Source organism: Erinaceus europaeus, chromosome 5 (assembly GCF_950295315.1).
Source record: "Erinaceus europaeus chromosome 5, mEriEur2.1, whole genome shotgun sequence".
Lineage (NCBI taxonomy): Eukaryota > Metazoa > Chordata > Mammalia > Eulipotyphla > Erinaceidae > Erinaceus > Erinaceus europaeus.
Window position 1 is genome coordinate 13187386 of NC_080166.1, and position 21219 is coordinate 13208604.

The 21219-nt window shown below is 46.4% G+C and overlaps 1 protein-coding gene across 5 annotated transcripts in view; it reads left to right on the forward strand.

Moving 5' to 3' along the window:
- The window catches only part of ADCY2 (adenylate cyclase 2), a 289600-nt gene that overhangs the window by 228047 nt on the left and 40334 nt on the right, over positions 1 to 21219 (forward strand). For all 5 annotated transcript variants that reach the window (XM_060191138.1, XM_060191139.1, XM_060191140.1 and 2 more), the window contains 4 exons: positions 3814 to 3898; positions 11545 to 11682; positions 18613 to 18732; positions 19672 to 19841. In XM_060191138.1, coding sequence (XP_060047121.1) covers positions 3814 to 3898; positions 11545 to 11682; positions 18613 to 18732; positions 19672 to 19841 — 513 coding nt within the window. The remainder of the gene's footprint in view (positions 1 to 3813; positions 3899 to 11544; positions 11683 to 18612; positions 18733 to 19671; positions 19842 to 21219) is intronic.

Below are 21219 nucleotides of genomic sequence, written 5' to 3' on the forward strand. Positions count from 1 at the left end.
GTTTTACAGTTGGAATATAACCCACCTTTAGAAAAGATCATTCATCCATTTCAATAGCTTGAGATCCAATCTATAAATGTAAGGTTTCCAAACTCGAGATTTTGATACAGGCATCACCAAAAAGAAACAGTCAAAGAAAATCCACCAGTGTTCTCTTAGAGAAAAGATGAGACAGGCGGCAAATGAAAGTCCAGAAGGTGAGTATCTGTGTCACCTCTTGGGGGTTAACAAGAGCCTGAGTGGAGGCTGCCTCACACCTTCCCCTCTACCCACCCTGACAGTCGGCAGAAGCTTCCAGTCACGAACGTTGGGGAGATAATGAGACCAGTGACTTTGATGTTAAACTAAGGACTTGAGCCATTGTAATAAATGAGCTGTCTAGACCAGAGTAAAAGGAGACATAAAATATTTACCTCTCCTGCTGTTAACAGCTTACGAACTCTGCAACAGAACATGGGCTAGAGAATCCGAGATGTATCCTCCTGGGATTACTGCTTAGTCATCAACAAAGATGGAAGTGTATGACTCATGACAAAATGGAGGGGATTATGCTAAGTTAAACAAGAAGTGAAAGGCAATTTCTAGATGGTTTCTTCCATATGTGAAATATAAATAAAACAAATTTTCAAAAAGTAGTAATAATAATAAAACAACAACAACAAGTAGCCAAGCTAATGCTCAGACTGCAAACTATGGTGTTTATTGAAGGGAACAGGGAAGAGAAATGTCTTTGGCTTGGGCAGTGGGACTGGTGTGGGTGTGGGGAGTAGTGTACACACACACACACACAGACACACACACACACACACACACACACACACACACACACAACTATGTTCCTAAAACTTACTATGACTGCAAATTTATGTTGTTAATAAAAATTATAATTGATTTGTCTTATCAAATGAGTACAGTTTGTACTCATCAGACACAGAGACCAGGTGGTGACTTACTGGTTGAGAGCACACATTACCATAAAAAAGACCCAGGTTCAAGCTCCAGTCCCCCAGCTGCAAGGAGGAAAGCTTCAAAAGCAGTGAAGTAGTGCTGCTGGTGTCTCTCTTTATTTCTCCCTCTCCACCCCTCTCAATTTCTCTCTGTTCTATCAAATAAATAATAAATACTGGTTTTAAGAAATCAGACTCAATTGTAGACACACTATTCTATAGAGAAATTTTGGGTTTGTTTCCAAACAAAGATATTCATTGAAGTTGCTCCATTTTTATTTCTCAACAAAAGAAAGAGAAATCAGTGAGTTGGGCTGGGGAAACAGCATAATAGTTATGCAAACTATTAACTTTATGTCTAAGGCTCTGAGTCCCCAGATTCAATGCCTAGAGCTGAGCAGTGTGCTCTGGTAAAGAGAGAGAGAGAGAGGTGGGGGGCAGAAATCAGTGAGTTTTCTTTTTTTTTTTTTTAATTTCTTTATTGGGGAATTAATGTTTTACATTCAACAGTAAATACAATAGTTTGCACATGCATAACATTCCCCAGTTTCCCATATAACAATGCAACCCCCACTAGGTCCTCTATCATCCTTCATGGATCTGTGTTCTCCCCACCCACCCACCCCAGAGTCTTTTGGTGCGCTATGTCAAATCCATTTCAGGTTCTACTTGTGTTTTCTTTTCTGATCTTGTTTTTCAACTTCTGCCTGAGAGTGAGATCATCCCATATTCATCCTTCTGTTTCTGACTTATTTCACTTAACATGAATTTTTCAAGGTCCATCCAAGATCAGCTGAAAACGGTGAAGTCACCATTTTTTACAGCTGAGTAGTATTCCATTGTGTATATATACCACAACTTGCTCAGCCACTCATCTGTTGTTGGGCACCTGGGTTGCTTCCAGGTTTTGGCTATTACAAATTGTGCTGCCAAGAACATATGTGTACACAGATCTTTTTGGATGGCTGTGTTGGGTTCCTTAGGATATATCCCCAGGAGAGGAATTGCAGGATCAGAGGGTAGGTCCATTTCTAGCCTTCTGAGAGTTCTCTAGACTGTTCTCCACAGAGGTTGGACCAATTGGCATTCCCACCAGCAGTGCAGGAGGGTTCCTTTGACCCCACACCCTTGCCAGCATTTGCTGCTGTTACCTCTTCTGATGTGTGACATTCTCACAGGAGTGAAGTGGTATCTTATTGTTGTCTTTATTTGCATTTCTCTTACAATCAGAGACTTGGAGCATTTTTTCATGTGTTTCTCGGCCTTTTGGATCTCTTCTGTGGTGAATATTCTGTCCAAGTCCTCTCCCCATTTTTGGATGGGGTTATTTGTTGTCTTGTTGTTGAGTCTGGCAAGCTCTTTATATATGTTGATTATTAAACTCTTATCTGATGTATGGCATGTAAAGATCTTCTCCCATTCTGTGAGGGGTCTCTTGATTTGGGTAGTGGTTTCTTTTGCTGTGAAGAAGCTTTTTAATTTGATGTAGTCCTATAGGTTTATATTTGCCTTAGTCTTCTTTGTAATTGGATTTGTTTCATTGAAGATGTTTTTAACATTTATGTGGAAAAGAGATCTGCCAATATTTTCCTCTAAGTATCTGATAGTTTCTGGTCTAACATCCAAGTCCTTGATCCACTTGGAACTTACTTTTGTATTTGGTGAAATACAGTGATTCAGTTTCATTCTTCTGCATGTTTCAACCCATTGTTTCCAACACCATTTCTTGAAGAGACTCTGCTTTCCCCATGTAATAGTCTGGACCCCTTTGTCAAAGATTAGATGTCCATAGGTGTGGGGGCTCACTTCTGGGCTCTCAATTCTATTCCACTGCTCAGTGTGTCTATTCATGTTCCAGTACCAAGCAGTTTTGAGTACAATGGCCCTATAATACAGTTTGAAATCTGGGAGTGTGATGCCTCCAGTTCTGTTCTTTTTTTCTCAAGATTGTTCTGGCAATTCTAGGTCTTTTCTGGTTCCAGATAAACATTTGTAGCATTTTTTCTATTCTCCTAAAAATGTGCTTGGGATCTTGATGGGGATAGCATTAAATTTGTAGATGGCTCTGGGAGTGAGTCTTCTTTTAATAAAATGTTATCATGCATAGTACTATTAGTTCTCATTGAATTAAGACTCAGTACGCTTCACCTTCTTCCCCTCATCTTGGATGGAGCTGGAAGGAATCCTGTGAAGTGAGGTCAGCCAGAAGGAGGAGGATAAAGATGGGCTGATCTCATTCATAGACAGAAGTGGAGAAATTAGAACAGAAGGGGAAACACCAAGCAGAACGTGGGCCGGGTTTGGTGTCTGGCCCCAAAGTAAAGGACTCTGGAGGGCAGGGGAGCTTTCAAGTTGTGGTGCTGATGGTGGAGGAGGACCTGGGCTGGGGGGAGAGGGCTTTGCAGAACACTGAAAATTTTTACAGTTGTACCAACAATTGTACTTACTGTTGACCGTAAATCATTAATGTGCCCAGTAAAAAACAAATTAAAAGATTTTTTTAAAGACCCAGTACACTGAAATTGTGACTGGAGGGTTTCTCTTTCTTTTTCTTTTCCTTTTTTTTTTTTTTTTTTTTGCCTCCAGGGTTATTGCTGAGGCTCAGTGCTGGCACTATGAATCCTGCTGGCTATTTCTTTGTATTTTATTGACTAGGACAGAAAGAAATGGAGAGAGGAAGGGAAGATGGGAAGAGAGATAGAGAGACCCCTGCAGGCCTGCTTCACCATTTGAGAAGTGTCCCCCTTGCAGGTGGGGGGCTGAGGCCTCAAACCTGGGTCCTTGTAAGGGTCCTTGCACTTAACACTATGTCAGGAGCTGAGAAAGGTGTCCTCAAGCTAACCTGTCCTTCTTGTGTTTGTGGCAGAACCACCGTTCTGGGCATTTCCTTTGGAGCTGCGTTCTTCTCCCTGGCCTTGATCCTCTTCCTGTGCTTCGCTGGGCAGCTCTTGGTAGGTACCTCAGGTCTGGGACTTCTCTTCAGAGGAGGCAGGGCTGGGAGAAGGGGGGTGAAAGGCATGAAAGGGAAGCTTTCTGACTGGCACTTCAAGAACTATCCCCTCCTCTATAATGTACTGAGCCCAGGACTCTGGCCAACAGCTAGGACCATTACTGAAAAGACGTTAGACGGCACACCTTAAAACTGTCTATGAAGAGGGGTGGGTGGTAGCGCAAGTGGGTTAAGCGCATGTGGCACAAAGTGCAAGGACCAGAGGAAGGATCCTGGTTCGAGCTCCCAGCTCCCCACCTGCAGGGGAGTCGCTTCACAGGCAGTGAAGCAGGTCTGCAGGTGTCTGTCTTTCTCTCCCCTTCTGTCTTCCCCTCCTCTATCTGTTTCTCTCTGTCCTATCCAACCAGGACATCAATAACTACAATCTTCTACTTCTTCTAGCGTTTGCCCTTCTTCCATAGCCAGTCAACAGCGTCAGGTTGAGCCGGATGTAAAGTTTCGAGACCTCCTTTGAATCTGGAGAGGTGGCAGTCGTTGACTATGTGGGTCATAACTACAATAAAAAAAAAATATATATATATATATATAAAGGGCAACAAGAGGGAAAATAAATAAATATTTTAAAAATTAAAAATAAGGTGTTTTTTGCATATTTTATTTTCTCGTGAAAATAACCATCTGGCTTACATTAAAAACCAAGCCCTAAGAGAGCTGTGATGGTAGCTGCAGTGTGGAGCTGTAGTTCTGAAATCTTATCATCTTTTAAAGCATTATGAAATAACTAATAAAAAAAGAGAAGAAAAGAACACCTAATACTGAAATTAGCTTCATTAATTCATCATTAGACACTGTTACCAACCAAAGTTTTAGACAAATCAGAATGTTGGCTACTAGAAGCTACCTCCCTATAATTGCTTTTCTCTTTACTTTTTCTCTTACATTTATGCAAACTTTTCTCTTTACATTTATGCCAACCCTCTTTTTGATTTTTTCATCTATGACCTGGATTATTGGGATAATCCATGTGTTTTAGAACTCTACCTAGTCTGAGGCTGCTGTTCTATTATCCTATGTACTGGACACTTCACAAATAAAATAATGCAAATGGAAAAGTCCTGAGCTGTGTTGCTCCCCCGGGGGTCTCTGTGTCCAGTGGAGATAATGTGGTGCCCACCTGCCATCTTTGCTCCAGCCGGAGATAAAAGCACAAATAGAGATGTCCTGGGGAAAGCAGAAGTAGGCCACGCTCCGGCTGACGGAAAAGCTCTTTGCCCTTCAGAAGCATCTTTTCTTTCAGTCTATTTTCTCTGATGTCAATATAACGCCTCCAGCCTTCTCAAGAGTAGGCTTTTCCCACTGTCCCTTTTCTCTCCCCATCTTCCTTGTAAATGTCTGTCCTTTATAAACAACTTCTAGCCAGATGTCATGCTGGGTGCTATGTTCTCTGCTCTAAAAATCTCTTCTGTGGCAAGTGTGATGTGTGGATGTGTATCAGAATTACTGCCACAATGTAGCCAAAGGAGCACTCTAACTAAAAAGTTCATGATGTAGCCCTGTGTTCCTAGCTGCATTATTCACAAGGGCCAACGAGCGGAAGCAGCGTAAATGCCCATCAGAATGGGCTGAGGAAGTAGTGAGATCTATACTCCATGCAAGATTACCCTGCAAGCCAAAACAGATGCCATTGTGTCCTTTGGGATAAAATGAATGGAACAAGAGGTGATGATGCTTAGCGAACGAAGAGATGGAATGCAACTACCAGGTGGTTTCACTCATGTGTGGAATCTGTGCTGTTTTTCTCACAGCTGAGTGCATAGGCCATATCTCCTTTACCTAATTATTGTCAGTAGCCTCTTGGGTTGTCTCCACATCCTGGTTATTGTGAGTAGTGCTGCAGGTTATTGTGGACATAGCTGTCCTGATATCCTTTTGAATCAGTGCATTGAGCAAGCTGGTTGAATGGCTCATCATCTTCCCCAAACTCCAAACTCAGTACTGAGCTCAGGGAGTGAAAGACAATGGCTCACTGTCCTCAAGCACCTCTCCAGGTGACCAGAGACACCCACATCAGCTGACCACATGGGGGAGACCAGCTGGGAGAGCCACACAGTACACAAGTATTTTCTTAAGTCTTTTTCTAGGAAATTTAACAACAGTGAGAGAATTCTGGTATCCATAGCAGTCTCTGTGATGGTGGATGTCACAGTAATCATTGCTGTGGTTTGTCACTCTGTTCAGAAAGAAAGCGTCAAAGCAGGTGCTCTGTGGGTGAGTGCCCACGCAGATAAAGAATGTCACTATCAAACCCCTGTGAGACTTTAAAATGAGTTTTGTTTTCCCAATGATGGAATCTATCACTTTTTTTTTAATTCTTTTTTTTTTCTTCCTCCTCCAGGGTTATTGCTGGGCTCGGTGCCTGCACCATGAATCCACCGCTCCTGGAGGCCATTTTTTCCCCCCTTTTGTTGCCCTTGTTGTAGCTTCCTTGTGGTTATTATTATTGCCCTTGTTGACGCAATTCTTTGTTGGATAGGGCAGAGAGAAATGGAGAGAGGAGGGGAAGACAGAGAAGGGGAGAGAAAGATAGACACCTGCAGACCTGCTTCACCGCCTGTGAAGCGACTCCCCTGCAGGTGGGGAGCCAGGGGCTCGAACCGGGATCCTTACGCCGGTCCCTGCGCTTTGCGACACATGCGCTTAACCCACTGCGCCACTGCCCGACCCCCTGAATCTATCACTTTTTAAAAATGTTTTCTTGATTGGGGAATTAATGGTTTGCAGTTGACAGTAAAATACAGTAGTTTGTACATGCGGAACATTTCTCAGTTTTCCACATAACACTCTAACTCCCTCTAGGTCCTCCTCCACCATCATGTTCCAGGACCTGAACCCTCCCGCCTCACACACACCCCAGAGTCCTTTACTTGGTGCAGTACACCAAACCCGCTCCAAGCATCCTCGCTGCTTGCAAACTCAGATCCTTGAGCTTAGTGCTATGTATGCGTAACCAGGTATGCCACCACCTGGTCTCGCTTCATGTTTTTCCATAATCAAAGTCTTTCCTTTATAAGATCTTAGTCTCTTCTTATTTTTTTTCCCATCACTTTTGGGCTCTTCTGTTCTCCGTGGCATCTTTTAACTGCCTTCTTTTTTCCTTATATTCGTTGAGATTATCACCATGGGAAAACTCAAATCACCAGAGAGGTGACTCAGCATTCTTCTTTAAATAAAAAATATTTTATTTATTTATGAGAGGGATAGGCAGAGAGAGAAAAAAACAGACAACACTCTGGTACATGTGCTGCTGGGGATTGAATTCAGGACCTCGTGCTTGAGAGTCCAACACTTTATCCACTGTGCCACCTCCTGGACCACTCAGCATTCTTTATGCTTATGGTGCCCTGGATTCAGTCCCCAGCAGTACAAATGAAATAGAGGTGCTCTAGTCTCTCCTTCTCTCTCTCCCTCTCCCTCCCCCTTCTCTCTCTCTTTCTCTCTCTCTCTCCCTCTGTAATACATATTTTAATTTAAAAAATGAAAACTACAACTAAATAATTATTATAATTTGCTAATTTCAGAGGCATCTCTGAAATAATCAGATAACATTTTCCCTAAATGACAGTGATATGGAATCTAGGTCAGATAAAAATTTTCTCCTCAAGTAGGAACTTTGTGTATCTTCTGCTTTTTAAGATAATATATTATTTGCTCTATGAGAGAGAGAAAAAGAGACAGAGACAGAGACTAGAGCACTGCTCAGCTCTAGGCCATGGTGGTCCAGGGGATTGAACCTGGGACCTTAGAGCCTCAGGCATCAGAGTCTTTTGACATAACCATTATGCTATCTCCCCATCCTGTGTTTTCTGCTTTTAGCACATTTTTTTTTTCAGTATCAGGTAAAGAAAGACAGAAACAGCCAGATAAGCAGACAGACAGACAGACAGACAAGGAGAGGCACTACATCATGGCTCTAGGCTCACGGAGCTTCCCCTGTATGGTGCTCCTGTGCAGTGCCTGGGGTTTGAACCTGGGTCCTGGGGCAGGGTAGAACGCGTGCTTTCTGAAGGCCCCTGTGCTTAGCATTTTAGTTCTCCTCGGTCCGTCCTTCCCGTGTTTCTACACAAAAACATCTCTTCTAGCAGTGATCTCAGGCAGAGACGTGAGCCTAGCTGGCTAGAATGCAGACACTTGCTATCCTCATTTTCCTGCGTCAGCCCAGTTCTCTTCTCTCGTGATGGACTAGACTTGAGTCCTCTGTAGGCACATTTGAGGCTCTGCTCATTCTACTTGCTTTTAGTTTTTCCTTGCAACTACAGAGCTGAGCCCGGTCTGGGCTGCCGGCCTTACTAGAAGCAGGATGACATGAAGGGCTAACAATAAACACCTTTGGATGGAGGTGCCTGCCCCCCCACACACACAATTCTGCTGGTTCAGACATGAAAGGGCATTGTCTGGGATGGAGATGGCTGTCCCCCCCGCCCCGCCCCACGATTCTGCCAGTTCAGACATGAAAGGGCATTTTCTGGGATGGCAGCCCTAACACTACCACCAATGCCTGCACAGCCCTGCTCTTAGGAGAAAGTTTCAGTTGTGAATCTGGCTTTCCCACGTTGCTGGTGGGAAGGTGCCCAGCTGAGTGTGCTTCCTGCCTCCTCGCAGGCTCCCAGAGAAGCAGAAAAGGAGTCAGGAGCCCCATCCCTGGCACTGCATGGGGGCAGGAGGGGCAGCACAGGGAAACTCCATGGATGGTGCAGCCATGCTGTGCCCTAGCATATGTCTGTCTGTCTGTCTGTCTGTCTACCTACCTACCTGTCTATCTCCCACTCTCAAAATACAGAGAATGAAACTCTAGCCTTCAATCCTAAGCACAGCCGTCTGTCAGCACTGAGCAGTGCTCTGGTGGTTCCCCCCCACCCTACCCCTGCCTCTCTCTCTCTCTCTCTCTCTCTCTCTCTCTCTCTCTCTCTCTGTCTGCCTCACACAAAAAGAAAGTTATGGGGCCAGGCGGTAGCTCACCCAGTTAAGCACTCACACAGTTAAGTGCAAAGACCTGCACGAGGACTTGAGTTTGAGCCCCCGGCCCCCACCTGCAGGGGGGATGCTTCACAAGCAGTGAAGCAGGTCTGCAGGCATCTCTCTGTCTCCCCTTCCTCTGTCAATTTCTCTCCATCCTATGCAATAAAATGGGGAAAGAAAGGGGGGCTGCCAGGAGCAGTGGATTCTGCTGAGCCCCAGTGATAACCCTGGAGGCAAACATACTAGCCAAAAAGTTGTGACAAGGGAAACATGGCATGGAACCTGGACGAGGTGTGGTGTGTTTCAGACTGTGAGTCGCGGCAGAGGGAGGGTGACGGGCACCCTGGACAGCATGGTAAGAGGCTGAGGTTGGTGATGGGAGTGGTGCGCAGACACCTGGCAAGGCACATGTGTCAACAGCTGTCCTGTAGACCAGCATTGCCCTCAAGAGAATGGTTTGGAATAATGAAACCAGTTAGTTAAGTAATCAGTTAGAATAGTTATTGTAAAGATTCAGCAGCCAGGGAAATAGCCCGGCTGGTAGAGCACAGAACTTGCACACCAGGAGCTCTGGGTCTACTCACCCCCAGCCCAGTGACAAGTGTTCCAGAGTGCAGTTAGAGCCTGTCTCTCACCCTTTCTCTCCCTCTCTCTTCCCCTCCTCTCTCTTTAATTTTTTCTTTTTCTTTTGCTTTTTTTTTTCTTTTCTCCCCTTTTGTTGCCCTTGTTGTTTGACTGCTGTTGTAGTTATTATGATTGTTATTGTTGTCATTTTTGGGTAAGGCAGAGAGAAATGGAGGGAGAAGGGGAAGACAGAGAGGGGGAAAGAAAGACAGACATCTGCAGACCTGCTTCACTGCTTGTGAAGCAACTCCCCTGCAGGTGGGGAGCCGGGGGCTCGAACCAGGGGATCATCCTTACACCGGTCCTTGTGCTTTGCGCCACGTGCACTTAACTGGCTGTGATATGGCCTGATCCCCCTGTCTCTTTAATTTTTTTTTTTGGTTGTTTTTTTTTTTTCCCCCTCCAGAGTTATTGCTGGGCTTGGTGCCTGCACCATGAATCCACCTCTCCTGGAGGCCATTTTTCCCCCTTTTGTTGCCCTTGTTGTTGTAGCCTCGTTGTGGTTATTATTATTGCCATTGTTGACGCTATTCGTTGTTGGATAGGACAGAGAGAAATGGAGAGAGGAGGGGAAGACAGAGAAGGGGAGAGAAAGATAGACACCTGCAGGCCTGCTTCACCGCCTGTGAAGCGACTCCCCTGCAGGTGGGGAGCCGGGGGCTCGAACCAGGATCCTTACGCCGGTCCTTGCGCTTTGCGCCACGTGCGCTTAACCCACTGCGCCACCGCCTGACCCCCCTCTTTAATTTTTAATGTAGAGGCAGAGAGGTAGAGAGGGACTGTGAGACAGGGAAAGATAGAAACAGGCTGGGGGTATGGCTCACCCTGTCAATGCCCATGCTCAGCAGAGAAGCAGCTACAGAAGCCAGAACTCCTACCTTCTGCTCCCCATAAACAACCTTGATCCACACTCCCAGCAGGGAAGAAGTGACAGGATGAGGATAAGAGGACTCTGCACTCCAGCTCCATCAGCACCAGAGAGAGAGAAGGAAAAGGAGAGGGACATATGGAGGTAGCTATGATGCCATGAGTGGCTTGGAGGGGAAGAGAGGAGTGAATCAGGAAAAGAAGGGGCAACTATGTATAAATATGAACCTATAATTGTAGAGAAGATGGTTGGCCCATGTCTAAAACTTTAGGGGAACTGTGGTGGATTGCAGTGGGGAGAGTGAAAATTCGCAACTCTGGTGGTAGGAATGGTGTGGATTCAAACCCCTGTCAACATGTAATTCTATAATATGAAAATAAATAAATAAATAAATAAATAAAAAGAGAGGCGGGGGAAGTGTGTGTAAGATACATAGCATCAAAGCTTCTGTCAAGGCAGTGAGGACCCCAGGCTCGACCCTGCGTCACACACAGTAAAGCAACGAACTATCCGACTGAGCTGCTTTGCCACCCCCTCCTTCTATTTCATGTGACATAAATGAAGTAAATGCTTGAAATTAGGGGCTGGGGCAATAGCTCACCCAGGAGGGCCCCTGCCCTACCATGTGCAAACCCCAGTTCAAGTCCCCACCATGCCACTTACTAGTACTCCAGACGTCAGGGGGAGAAATTGGTGCTCTTAACGTCTCTCCCTCTCTGTGTCTGCCTTTCTTTCTTGGTCTCTTTGTGTCTATTAAAAAACAAAGAGGGGGGAGTTGGGCTGTAGTGCAGCGGGTTAAGCGCAGGTGGCGCAAAGCACAAGGACTGGCATAAGGATCCCGGTTCGAACCCCGGCTCCCCACCTGCAGGGGAGTCGCTTCACAGGCGGTGAAGCAGGTCTGCAGGTGTCTGTCTTTCTCTCCTCCTCTCTGTCTTCCCCTCCTCTCTCCATTTCTCTCTGTCCTATCCAACAACGACAACAACAATAATAACTACAACAATAAAACAAGGGCAACAAAAAGGGAATAAATAAATAAAATAAATATAAAACAACAACAAAAAAAAAAAGAGGGGAAGGGAGAAAAGAGACAGATACCGCAGGGAGTCAGTCACAAGGCCTTTCTTCTTCTCTCCATCCAGCAATGCTGTAAGAAGGCCTCGGCCTCCCTGCTGTGGCTTCTGAAGTCCTCCAGCATCATTGCCAACCGGCCGTGGCCTCGGACCTGCCTCACTGCGGTCACCACCACCATCGTCTTAGCCATGGCTGTGTTCAACATGGTGAGTGGGGCTCACCAATCCAAAGGGTTCACAGCTGCATTATTCACAAGAGCCAAAGGGTGGAAGCAGCCTAAGTGCCCATCATCAGATGGCTGGATAAAGAAGTCATGGGACACAGATTCCATGGAATACTGCTCTGCAATCAAAAAGATGATATTATGTCCTTTGGGACAAAAAGGGTTGGAACTGGAGGTCACTGTGCTTAGCAAAATAAGTATGAGATGAAAGACGATCTCACTCACATGTGAAATCTAGAGATGCCATACACATAAACTTGGGGGAGAAAAAAACCAGAAGCAAGCAGACTGTAAGGCTGTGAGAAGTCTGGTGGTTACGTTTGTAAGGCTGGAGGGTGAGGACACACAACTTTGCATACAGAATCAGACAATCTTGTAACCCACTATTAATCACAAATTTTTAAAGAATAAAAGAACAGAAAGTGTCCTCTGGTAGCAGTGAAGGTGCAGTCCCAGCAATAACCCTGGCAGGAGAGAGAGAAAGGAGGACGGGGAGGGATATCCATTTTCCTTTTGTTTTTCACATGCCCTATTCTGCTTTCCCTGTGACTTTGCTTATTCTAGAAGCCTTCTGTCGAGCATGTGTCCCTTTTGCGTCTGTCTGACTTCCCTCTGCCATGCGTTCGCCAGGGCTCTCCCTCCTTCTCTTTGAGGCCTAAAGTCCCCTGGGCCTGCCCTGAATGTCCTCCAGACCCATAGGAAAGGGACTTCCTAAGGGGTCGGTCACACAGCTTCAGAGACTGTCGGTCTTCATTCACCATCCTCTGTAAATTGCCGGGCAAGTCCAACGTGAAGGGAAAGACTGTGGCATGAGAGCAGGTCCTCTGGTAGCCTTCTTCTCTGCTCAGAGCTGAACGGGATCCTTTTTTTTTTTCCACACCAGCACTACAGTGAAATTATATGACTCAGGTATCTACTGGACATAATTGAGTCAAGAGTGATTGAGGGGCTAACGGTTTACAATACAGCTGCTGACACATGGGTCCAGTCTCTCATGTCCCCATGACTGATGTCGAACAGAACACTCACCTCCACCTAGGCCTTTTCCCGCCATCATGCTATGACGTTTTCATCCCAGACAGAAGCTTAGCTCACGGAGGACAGGACCCCAACCCCCACCCCTTGCCTGCTGAGCCCCTGCTGTCCTCAGCTCTGCTTTTCTTTGTTTTACTGTTAGTGATCTGATAATAATGAACAAGATTGTAAGATATCAGGGATTTAATTCCACACAGTTCCTACCACCAAGAGCTCCATGTCCCCTGTCCTCCACTGGAAGCTTTTCAATTCTTCATCCCTCCGGGAGTATGGACCCAAATTCTTCATGGGATGCAGAAGGTGGGAGGTCTGGCTTCTGTCATTGCTTCTCCGCTGGACATGGGTGTTGGCAGGTGGATCCACACCCCCAGCCTGTGTCTTGTCTGTCCCTAGTGGGACAGGGCTCTGGGGAGGGGAGGCTCCAGGACACACGGGTAAGGGCGTCTGCCTAGGGAGGTCAGGGTGGCGTCATGGTAGCATCTGCAGCTTGGTGGCTGAAAGACCGTAAGATATAAAGCAGGACAAAGTGCTTAATAAACAGGAACCTAAAGGTAGGAATAGAGCACTCTGTGGCTGTGACTTGCTTATTCTAGAAGCCTCCTGTCAGTAGGACAAAGCATTTGTCCTTTCTATGTCTGTCTGAGCCCTCTTCAAATTGTCTGTCTCTACAATGCCTTTGCAAGGCTTTCTCTTCTTTTTTCCCCTTGAGGTACAGTTCCCCAGGCAGCCTGTAAGCTCTGTGTTCATTCACCCTGGACTTCCTCCAGAGGCCAGCAGCTCCCTTCCTGCTTCTCCCTCACCCCCTTCCCTTGGCATCTTTAATCCAAAGGGGCCAGACGCGAGCTCCAGGCTGCCTCTGAGTTTCCTGTCACAGACTCTTCAGATGGGTCACTGCATGTGGCTTCCCCACAAGGAGTGAACTCCAGACGTGCATTGTGACCATTGTGATCTGGTCACAGGAACAGAATATCCCAGGGCTGGCTACTAAGCCCTCATCACACACTGACACAAAGGCCGAGCTGTCAAAGTCAGCCTGGTGAAAAAAACAGGGCATTATAATAGGACCTTTGAAACACCTGGTGTCTGCCCAGGTGAAACCAAATACTCCAGTCCAAAGGGAGAAAGACACGTTATCCTACATTTTTATCAGACTTGATCAAAAAGCAAATTAATATATATATTATCTTTATTATTTATTGGATAGAGATAGCGAGACATTGAAAGGATGGGGGTGATAGAGAGGTTCAGAGGCACAGAGACATCTGCAGCCCTGCTTCACCACTTGTGAAGCTTTCCCCCTGCAGGGGGCTCAAGCCTGGTTCCTCATGCATCGTAATGTGTGTGTTCAGCCAGGTGCGCCAACACCCGGCCCCCTCAGGAAACAGGGTTCTTTTTAGATTTTTAATTTTTTTTCCCATTTTGTTGCCTTTGTTGTCATTATTATTATTGTTGCCACTAATGCTGTTGTTGTTGGATTGGACAGAGAAAAATGGAGAGAGGAGGGGGAGACAGAGAGGGAGAGAGAAAGATAGACACCTGCAGACCTGCTTCACCACCTGTGAAGCAACGCCTAACCCCTCCGCCCCTGCAGGTGGGGAGCTGGGGACTTGAACTGGGATCCTTACACCGGCCCTTACACTTCGCTCCATGTGTGATTAGCCCACTGTGCCACAGCCCAGCAACCCCCCCCCTTTTTTAATCAAATGTGGGGTGTGAGTACCAATTTGCAGCAGACCTGTGGGTGTTTTATATTTATTTATTTTACAGACAGTTGCAGAGAGAAAGAGCTAAGAGCACTGTACACAGAGGTGCTGGGGATTGAACTTGGAACCACAGAGCCTCAGCACAAGCATCTTTTGCAGAACCACTATGCTGTCATCTCTGCAACCCTGGCTTTTATTGTTTTTTGTTTAGTTGGTTTGTTTTGCTTTTCACATTTCATGTCATCTGGCAGTTTAAATCAGGCAGGAATGAAAAGTTCCAATCCTGTGTGTTTGTTTCCCTGACCTTTTGAAAGTCTCATCCTGTGGTTGTCCAGCTATGAGAATATGATTAGTAGCCTGGCTCGTGCCCCATGCAGGCAAGGCGAGGTGTTTGCAGTAATTAATTAGTGGTCTGCTGACGCTTCGGATGCCAGCAAGATGACAACTGTGTGTTACACGCCACCAGGCACAAAGCACAATAGTAAATCCTGAGCTCACATTTCAGTTAGCTGCCAAACAAAACTGTGAGGTGTTTCAAACTGCCTGAGGAAGGCCGGAGCTTATATGGTTGGTGCTGCAAGCACGTTACTAGAGTTTTTGGCTCAGAGCAAGCGTCTCATTGTCCCAGTTTGTTTACGGATTGTGGAATATTAAACCGGATCCAGAGAGGAGCCTCCCCCACCCCCCAAAGTTGTGTTCTCTGTTGGTGGGAATGATTAGTGCTGCAGCCTCTGAAAACAGCAGGAAGGTCCTGGAGAAAGCAACGTCTTCTATAGGGATACCATTTGACACTGAAGCACCACTCCTATGCATCCATCCCAGGGACCTAAGGACACTAACTGGAAGGGCATCTCTGACTCCTCTGGCATGAGCTAACTCCAGTCATCAACAGATGACTGGATCAAAGAAATTATTGGATATAGACTCCATGGAATACTAGTTAGTCACTAAAAAGATGTGTTCGTTGCCTTTCAGGACAAACTAGGTGGTGATGGTGCTAACTGATGTAAGTTAGGAAGAGAAAGACAGGGTCTGTGCAATGTTACCCCCGGCTGAGCACACATGTTACAATGTGCAAGGACCTGAGGTCAAGTCCCAGACTCCCTCCTGCAGGGGCGAGGCGTTAGGAGAGGTGAAGGAGGACTGCAGGCAGGTACAGGTGTCTCTTTCTATCTTCTGCCACCCTCTCAATTTCTGTCTCTACCCGGTAAATAAAGGAATAAAAAAGAAATTCCTTAAGAACGCAGTGAAGATGGTAGTGTTGACAATTTCAAGATATTGGGTGCGTAGACCAGGAACCTATTGAGCTAAACGGCTTTCTCTTACTTTTTTCTTGCTGCCCTTTGAGTCCTCAGCATGTTGGATTGGTCAAACGAAAAATCATAATATTTTAGAGCCTGCTGTTTACCAAGCTATTACCTCATTCAGGCATTTTTCCTGATAGATTTTTCTTTTTTGCCAAAGCGCTAGCACATTAGTAGTTCAGCCAGGGACTGTCAGGTTTTTTGATAAATTCTTTAGCAGTAAGGAAAAGAAATCTTCGGTGTTCCTTTGATGTCTGAGTCCTCAGTTGGCTTTTATCAAATGAGATGATGGATCAAAGCCAGTGTATCCAGCATCGCTCTTAGAATCAGAAAGGAAGGCTCCCAAGAATACACTAAATGGGTAGGTGTCTTCTTCTCTACATAACTAAATTAGCATAGGCATTTGACAGGAACTCTCCAGCAAAGGAAATACTGCAATAGAGAGGCAAACAAAATCAATAGGAAGCCTCCAGGAGAAGTTTTTCTTTGTAAGCCTGGAATGGAAGCAGGGCTTAGTGGAGAAGGTGGATTTCCTTCAGTAGAGACCCTGGCCCACTGAGCCTCTGGTTTCTCTCCAGTGACCTTCAGACTCAGTCTGTCTCCTACACAACATGGACCACAGCTTCTCTGGCAAAGAGACACAGAGACTCACAGACACGGAAAGACAAACAACAGGAAACTGAATGAGACAGAGATGTAGATTCGGGAATCAAAGTCAGGAAAATATAGAAAGAAAACGAAATGGGACAGAGAGAATCAGAAAGACAGGGAAATAGAGACTGAGAGACAGGAAAAAGGAGACAATGAGGTAGAGGGAGACCGAGAAATTTAGACAGGTGGTCCAGGGTGGGGCACGGTGAGCAGAGCACTGGGCTCTGAAATACAGTTGAGCTCCTGGGTTTGGTCCCTGGCATCACGTAAGCCAAATGTTCCTCTCCCTCTCTCATAAATAAATGTATACTGCTTCTTTTGAGAGTGGGTCAGTAGTTTATAGTAAAGTTATTAACTAATAAGCAATTTTTAATTGTTATTAGTGATTTAGAAAATTATAAGAAAATGGGTATAATTCTGCCCACCACCAGAGTTCTGTGCCCCCATTCCTTTCACTGGAAATTGCAGTGGTTCTCTCAAGGTTACAGATATGGGCTATTATTTCTGTAATTATCTATATTTATATATATTTGCCCCTTCTTTCCCTATGGTCCTATGGTCCTGCCTTCTCTTCCTTTTTTTTTTTTTTTTTTGCCTCCAGGGTTATTGCTGGGGCTCAGTGCCTGCACCATGAATCCACTGCTCCTGGAGGCCATTTTTTCCCTTTTTGTTGCCCCTGTTGTTGTAGCCTTGCTGTAGTTATTATTGTTGTTGTTGATGTCATTTGTTGTTGGATAGGACAGAGAGAAATGGAGAGAGGAGGGAAGACAGAGAGGGGGAGAGAAAGATAGACACCTGCAGACCTGCTTCACCACCTGTGAAGCGACTCCCCTGAAGGTGGGGAGCCAGGGGCTCAAACCGGGATCCTTCCTCTGGTCCCTGCGTTTTGTACCACGTGCACTTAACTTGCTGCGCTACCACCCGAGCCCCCTTCTCTTTCTAAGTCACACCTACACTTATTGCTTCTTCCAAGTGTCTTTCTTTTTTTTTTTTTTCTTCTTCTCTCTCTGGGTCCTGATGGAATTGGGGTTCATCCCAGACCCTCTGGAAACCTTCCCCTCACATTTCTTCCCCACTGGGAGTATGGACCAGAATTCTTTTGTGGAGCAGCAGGTGGGAGCTCTGGCTTCTGTAATTGCTTCTCTGCTGGGCATAGACATTGGCAGGTTAAAGAAATATTTTTAAAGGAAAAAAGTAACAGAAAGTGGCAAAAGGGGACGAGAGTGCTACTCGAGCCTCTCTCTCTCTCTGCCTCGTTCCCTGCTTGCCCTCCAGGAGTAGTGTGTTCATAGTGCAGGCACCAAGCCCCAGTGATAACCCTGGAGGGAAAAACAGTGTGTGTGTGTGTGTGTGTGTGTGTGTGTGTGTGTGTGTGTGTGTGTGTGTATGTGAGAGAGAGAGAGAGAGAGAGAGACCTACTGACCAGAGCCCTGCTCAGTTCTAGCTGATGGTGGGGAGGTTGAACCTGGGACCTCAGAGCCTCAGGCATTAAAGTCTTTTGCAGAAGCCCTATGCTATCTCCCCAGGCCCCTCTCCCATATATTCTTTTTAAAATTATCTTTATTTCTTCATTTATTGGATAGAGACAGCCAGAAATCAAGAGGGAAAGGGGAGATAGAGAGGGAAAGCAACAGAGACACCTGTAACACTGCTTCATCACTCACAAAGCTGTCCACCTGAAAATGGGGACCAGGGGCTCAAACCCTGGTCTTTGCATATTGTAACATGTGTGCTCAACCAGGTACACCACCACCTGGCCCCTCTCTTCTATCTCCCGTCTCCCCATCTCCCGTGTATTTTAAAGGCCTTAAACTCAAAAATCACTTCAAAGTGCAGCTATAGACAGTTGTCCACTCACCTAATAGAATTTATTTTCTTTTACTAATTTATTTATTTTTATTGGGTAGAGACAGAAATGGAGAAGGGAGAGAGACAGACACCCTCATCCTTGCTTCACCACTCACAAAGCTTCCCCCCTGCAGGTGGGGAACAGGGGCTTGAATGTGGGTCCTTGTGCCCTGCAATGTGTGCACTTAACCCCCCCCCCAATTTCTCAGGACTTCCAAGGGGGGGGGGTATTTGTTCTCCCAGGCCTCTCCTGGGCTGGATGTCTTTGTACCTTGGAGAAGCAATGCTGTCAGTCACCGTCCGTGCACCTTCCAGCTCTCTTCTCAGTCTCCCCAGCACTGACGACACTAAAAACACCTGTTCTTTTTGTAGTTCTTCTTGAGTGAACCTGAAGAAATGACCCTTCCAGCTACCAACGTGTCGAACACTAGTCTTTCCATCTCCAGCGACCAGACAGCCATTCAGCGGGCGCGGGGTCTGTTTTTCCTGCCGGTAAGGACACAGGACTTGCTATAGCTGACACCTTGGGGGTGCTGGTCTGCTGTGAGCCCAGGGCACAAGGCAACTCTCTGTCTTCCCACCTGTTCTGCGCACCCTCTTCCCTTCTGGGTCCACCCCTGAGTATGACTGAGAAGGTCTGGCCAGCTAGCACCTGGCACACCACCTGCTCTTAACTCAAAGTGTCACTTCGAGTCACTCACAAAGACTGTCTCCTTTCTCTTCTGAATCTCTCTCTCTCTCTCTCTCTCTCTCTCTCCCTCCCTCCCTCCCTCCCTCCAGGGTTATCACTGGGGCTCAGTGTCTACACTACAAATCCACTGTTACTGTCACCATTTTTTTTTTGGATAGGACAGAGAGAAATTGAGAGAGAAGGGGGAGGCAGAGAGGGAGAGAGACAGAGAGATACCTGCAGCCCTGTTTCACCACCTGTGAAGCAACGTCCCTGCAGGTGGGGAGACAGGGGCTCGAACCAGGATCCTTGAACTTCATACTATTGTGCACTTAACCCGGCATGCCACTCCCCGACCCCCTCTTTTTTTGATTATTGTTGTCTTTATTTATTTATTGCATAGAGACAGCCAGAAATCGAGATAGATAACAAGCAGACAGACAGACCTTCATCATTGCTTCTCCACTTGTAAAGCTTCCCCTTGCAGGTAGGGTCAGGGGGGGGCTTGAACCTGGGTCCTTCTGCACGGTAAGCTGCCAGTCCTGCATGAGTATTCTGATGAAACGTGCTGCCAACTGAGTTGGCAGACTGTGCCGTAAGTGATGCCCTTCTAAATCAAATGTGTAGGCTGGACGGAAGGAGAGAAGGCCCGTGCTGCCAGCAGGTGTTTGTAACCCCCGCCCCGAGCCAGAGTGGGGCTGGTGTGCAGCATCTGTGGGCAGAGACGTTACCCCCACCCCCCGTGTCTCCCTGCCCCCCAGTACTTCATCTACAGCTGCATCCTGGCGCTCATCTCCTGCTCCGTCTTCCTGCGGGTCAACTATGAGCTCAAGATGCTGATCATGCTGCTGGCGCTGGCGGCCTACAACATCCTGCTGCTGCACACACACGCCCACGTCCTGGACGACTACAGCCAGGTCCTGTTCCAGAGGTAACGCCGCTCCCTGCCCGCTGGGGGGGGGGGAGGGGGGAGGCTTCTGGAAGGTGATGTGTGCATTTAACAGACGGTGCCTGGGCTCAGGTGGTGAGATAACAGAGAGGGGGTGAGAAGTGATTTGTGTGAGGAGCTGTGCGTCAGTCCTGATGCCATCTGATGGCGTCTTGGTCACACATGTAGGACAGAGGCCCCTGTAGACACAGCCCAGGGGACACAGGTAATACGACCCCAGTGTGTTCCTCTGTCCTCCCTCAGCCAGAAACTGTAAGAAGCCAGCAAGACATGGGAAAGATTTGGCTCCAACAAATAGGTTTTTTTTTAGTTGTTTTATTAGAAAGATTAACAGTTTATAGTAAATTCAGTGTAAAAATTACATGTGTAAAATTTCTCAGTTTTCTGCAAAACACTCCCCCAGTCTAGGTTCTCCTCCACTATCATATTCCAGGGCCTGAGTCCTTTCTGTTCTTATTTCTCCACTTATGTCTATGAGTGAGATCACCCCATCTTCATCTTTCTTAATAGCTGTGTAGTATTCCTTTGTGTATATCTACCACAAGTTAAAAATTAATTATTTCATTTGCTTTGACAGATGGAAGAGACATTGATAGGAGAATGAGGAGGGATGTGGGTGGGGTTGCATCTGCTTGAGCACAGATGGTACCATGAGCAAGGACCCAGGTTCAAACTCCTGGTCCCCACCTGTAGGGGAAGCTTCATGAGCAGTGAAGCAGGGCTGCAGGTGTCTCTCTTTCTCTCTCCCTTTTTAATGCCCCCTCCCTCTCAATTTCTCTCTGTCCTATCAGAATAAAAAAATAATACAAAGGGCAGTCTGGTGGTAGTGCAGCAGGTGAAGCAGGTCTGCAGGTGTCTGTCTTTCTCTCCCTCTCTCTGTCTTCCCCTCCTTTCTCTACTTCTCTCTGTCCTATCCAAAAATAGCAACAACAATAATAATAATAACAACAACAAAAGGGGAAAAAATGGTCTCCAGGAGCAGTGGATTCATGGTGCAGGCACTGAGCCCCAGCAATAACCCTGGAGGCAAAAAAAAAAAAAAAAAAAAAGAAAGTAGATTAATCAAAGGGCATCTGCCCGACAGGGTCACATCAGCACACTACAACTCAGTGGCCTGGGTCACAACCGCACACTGTGTGTCCCACTACGACTCAGTGGCCTTCCTGCAAGGCATGACAGTCAGAATCAAGGTTTTCATCACCTCAGTTCTTTTTTTCACAGCGTTATTGAGGCATTTTTAATTTTTTTAATTGTCTTTATTTATTATTGGATAGAGACAGCCAGAAATCGAATGGGAGGGGGAGACCGAGAGACAGAGAGACACCTGCAGCCCTGCTTCACCACTCGCAAAGCTTTCCCC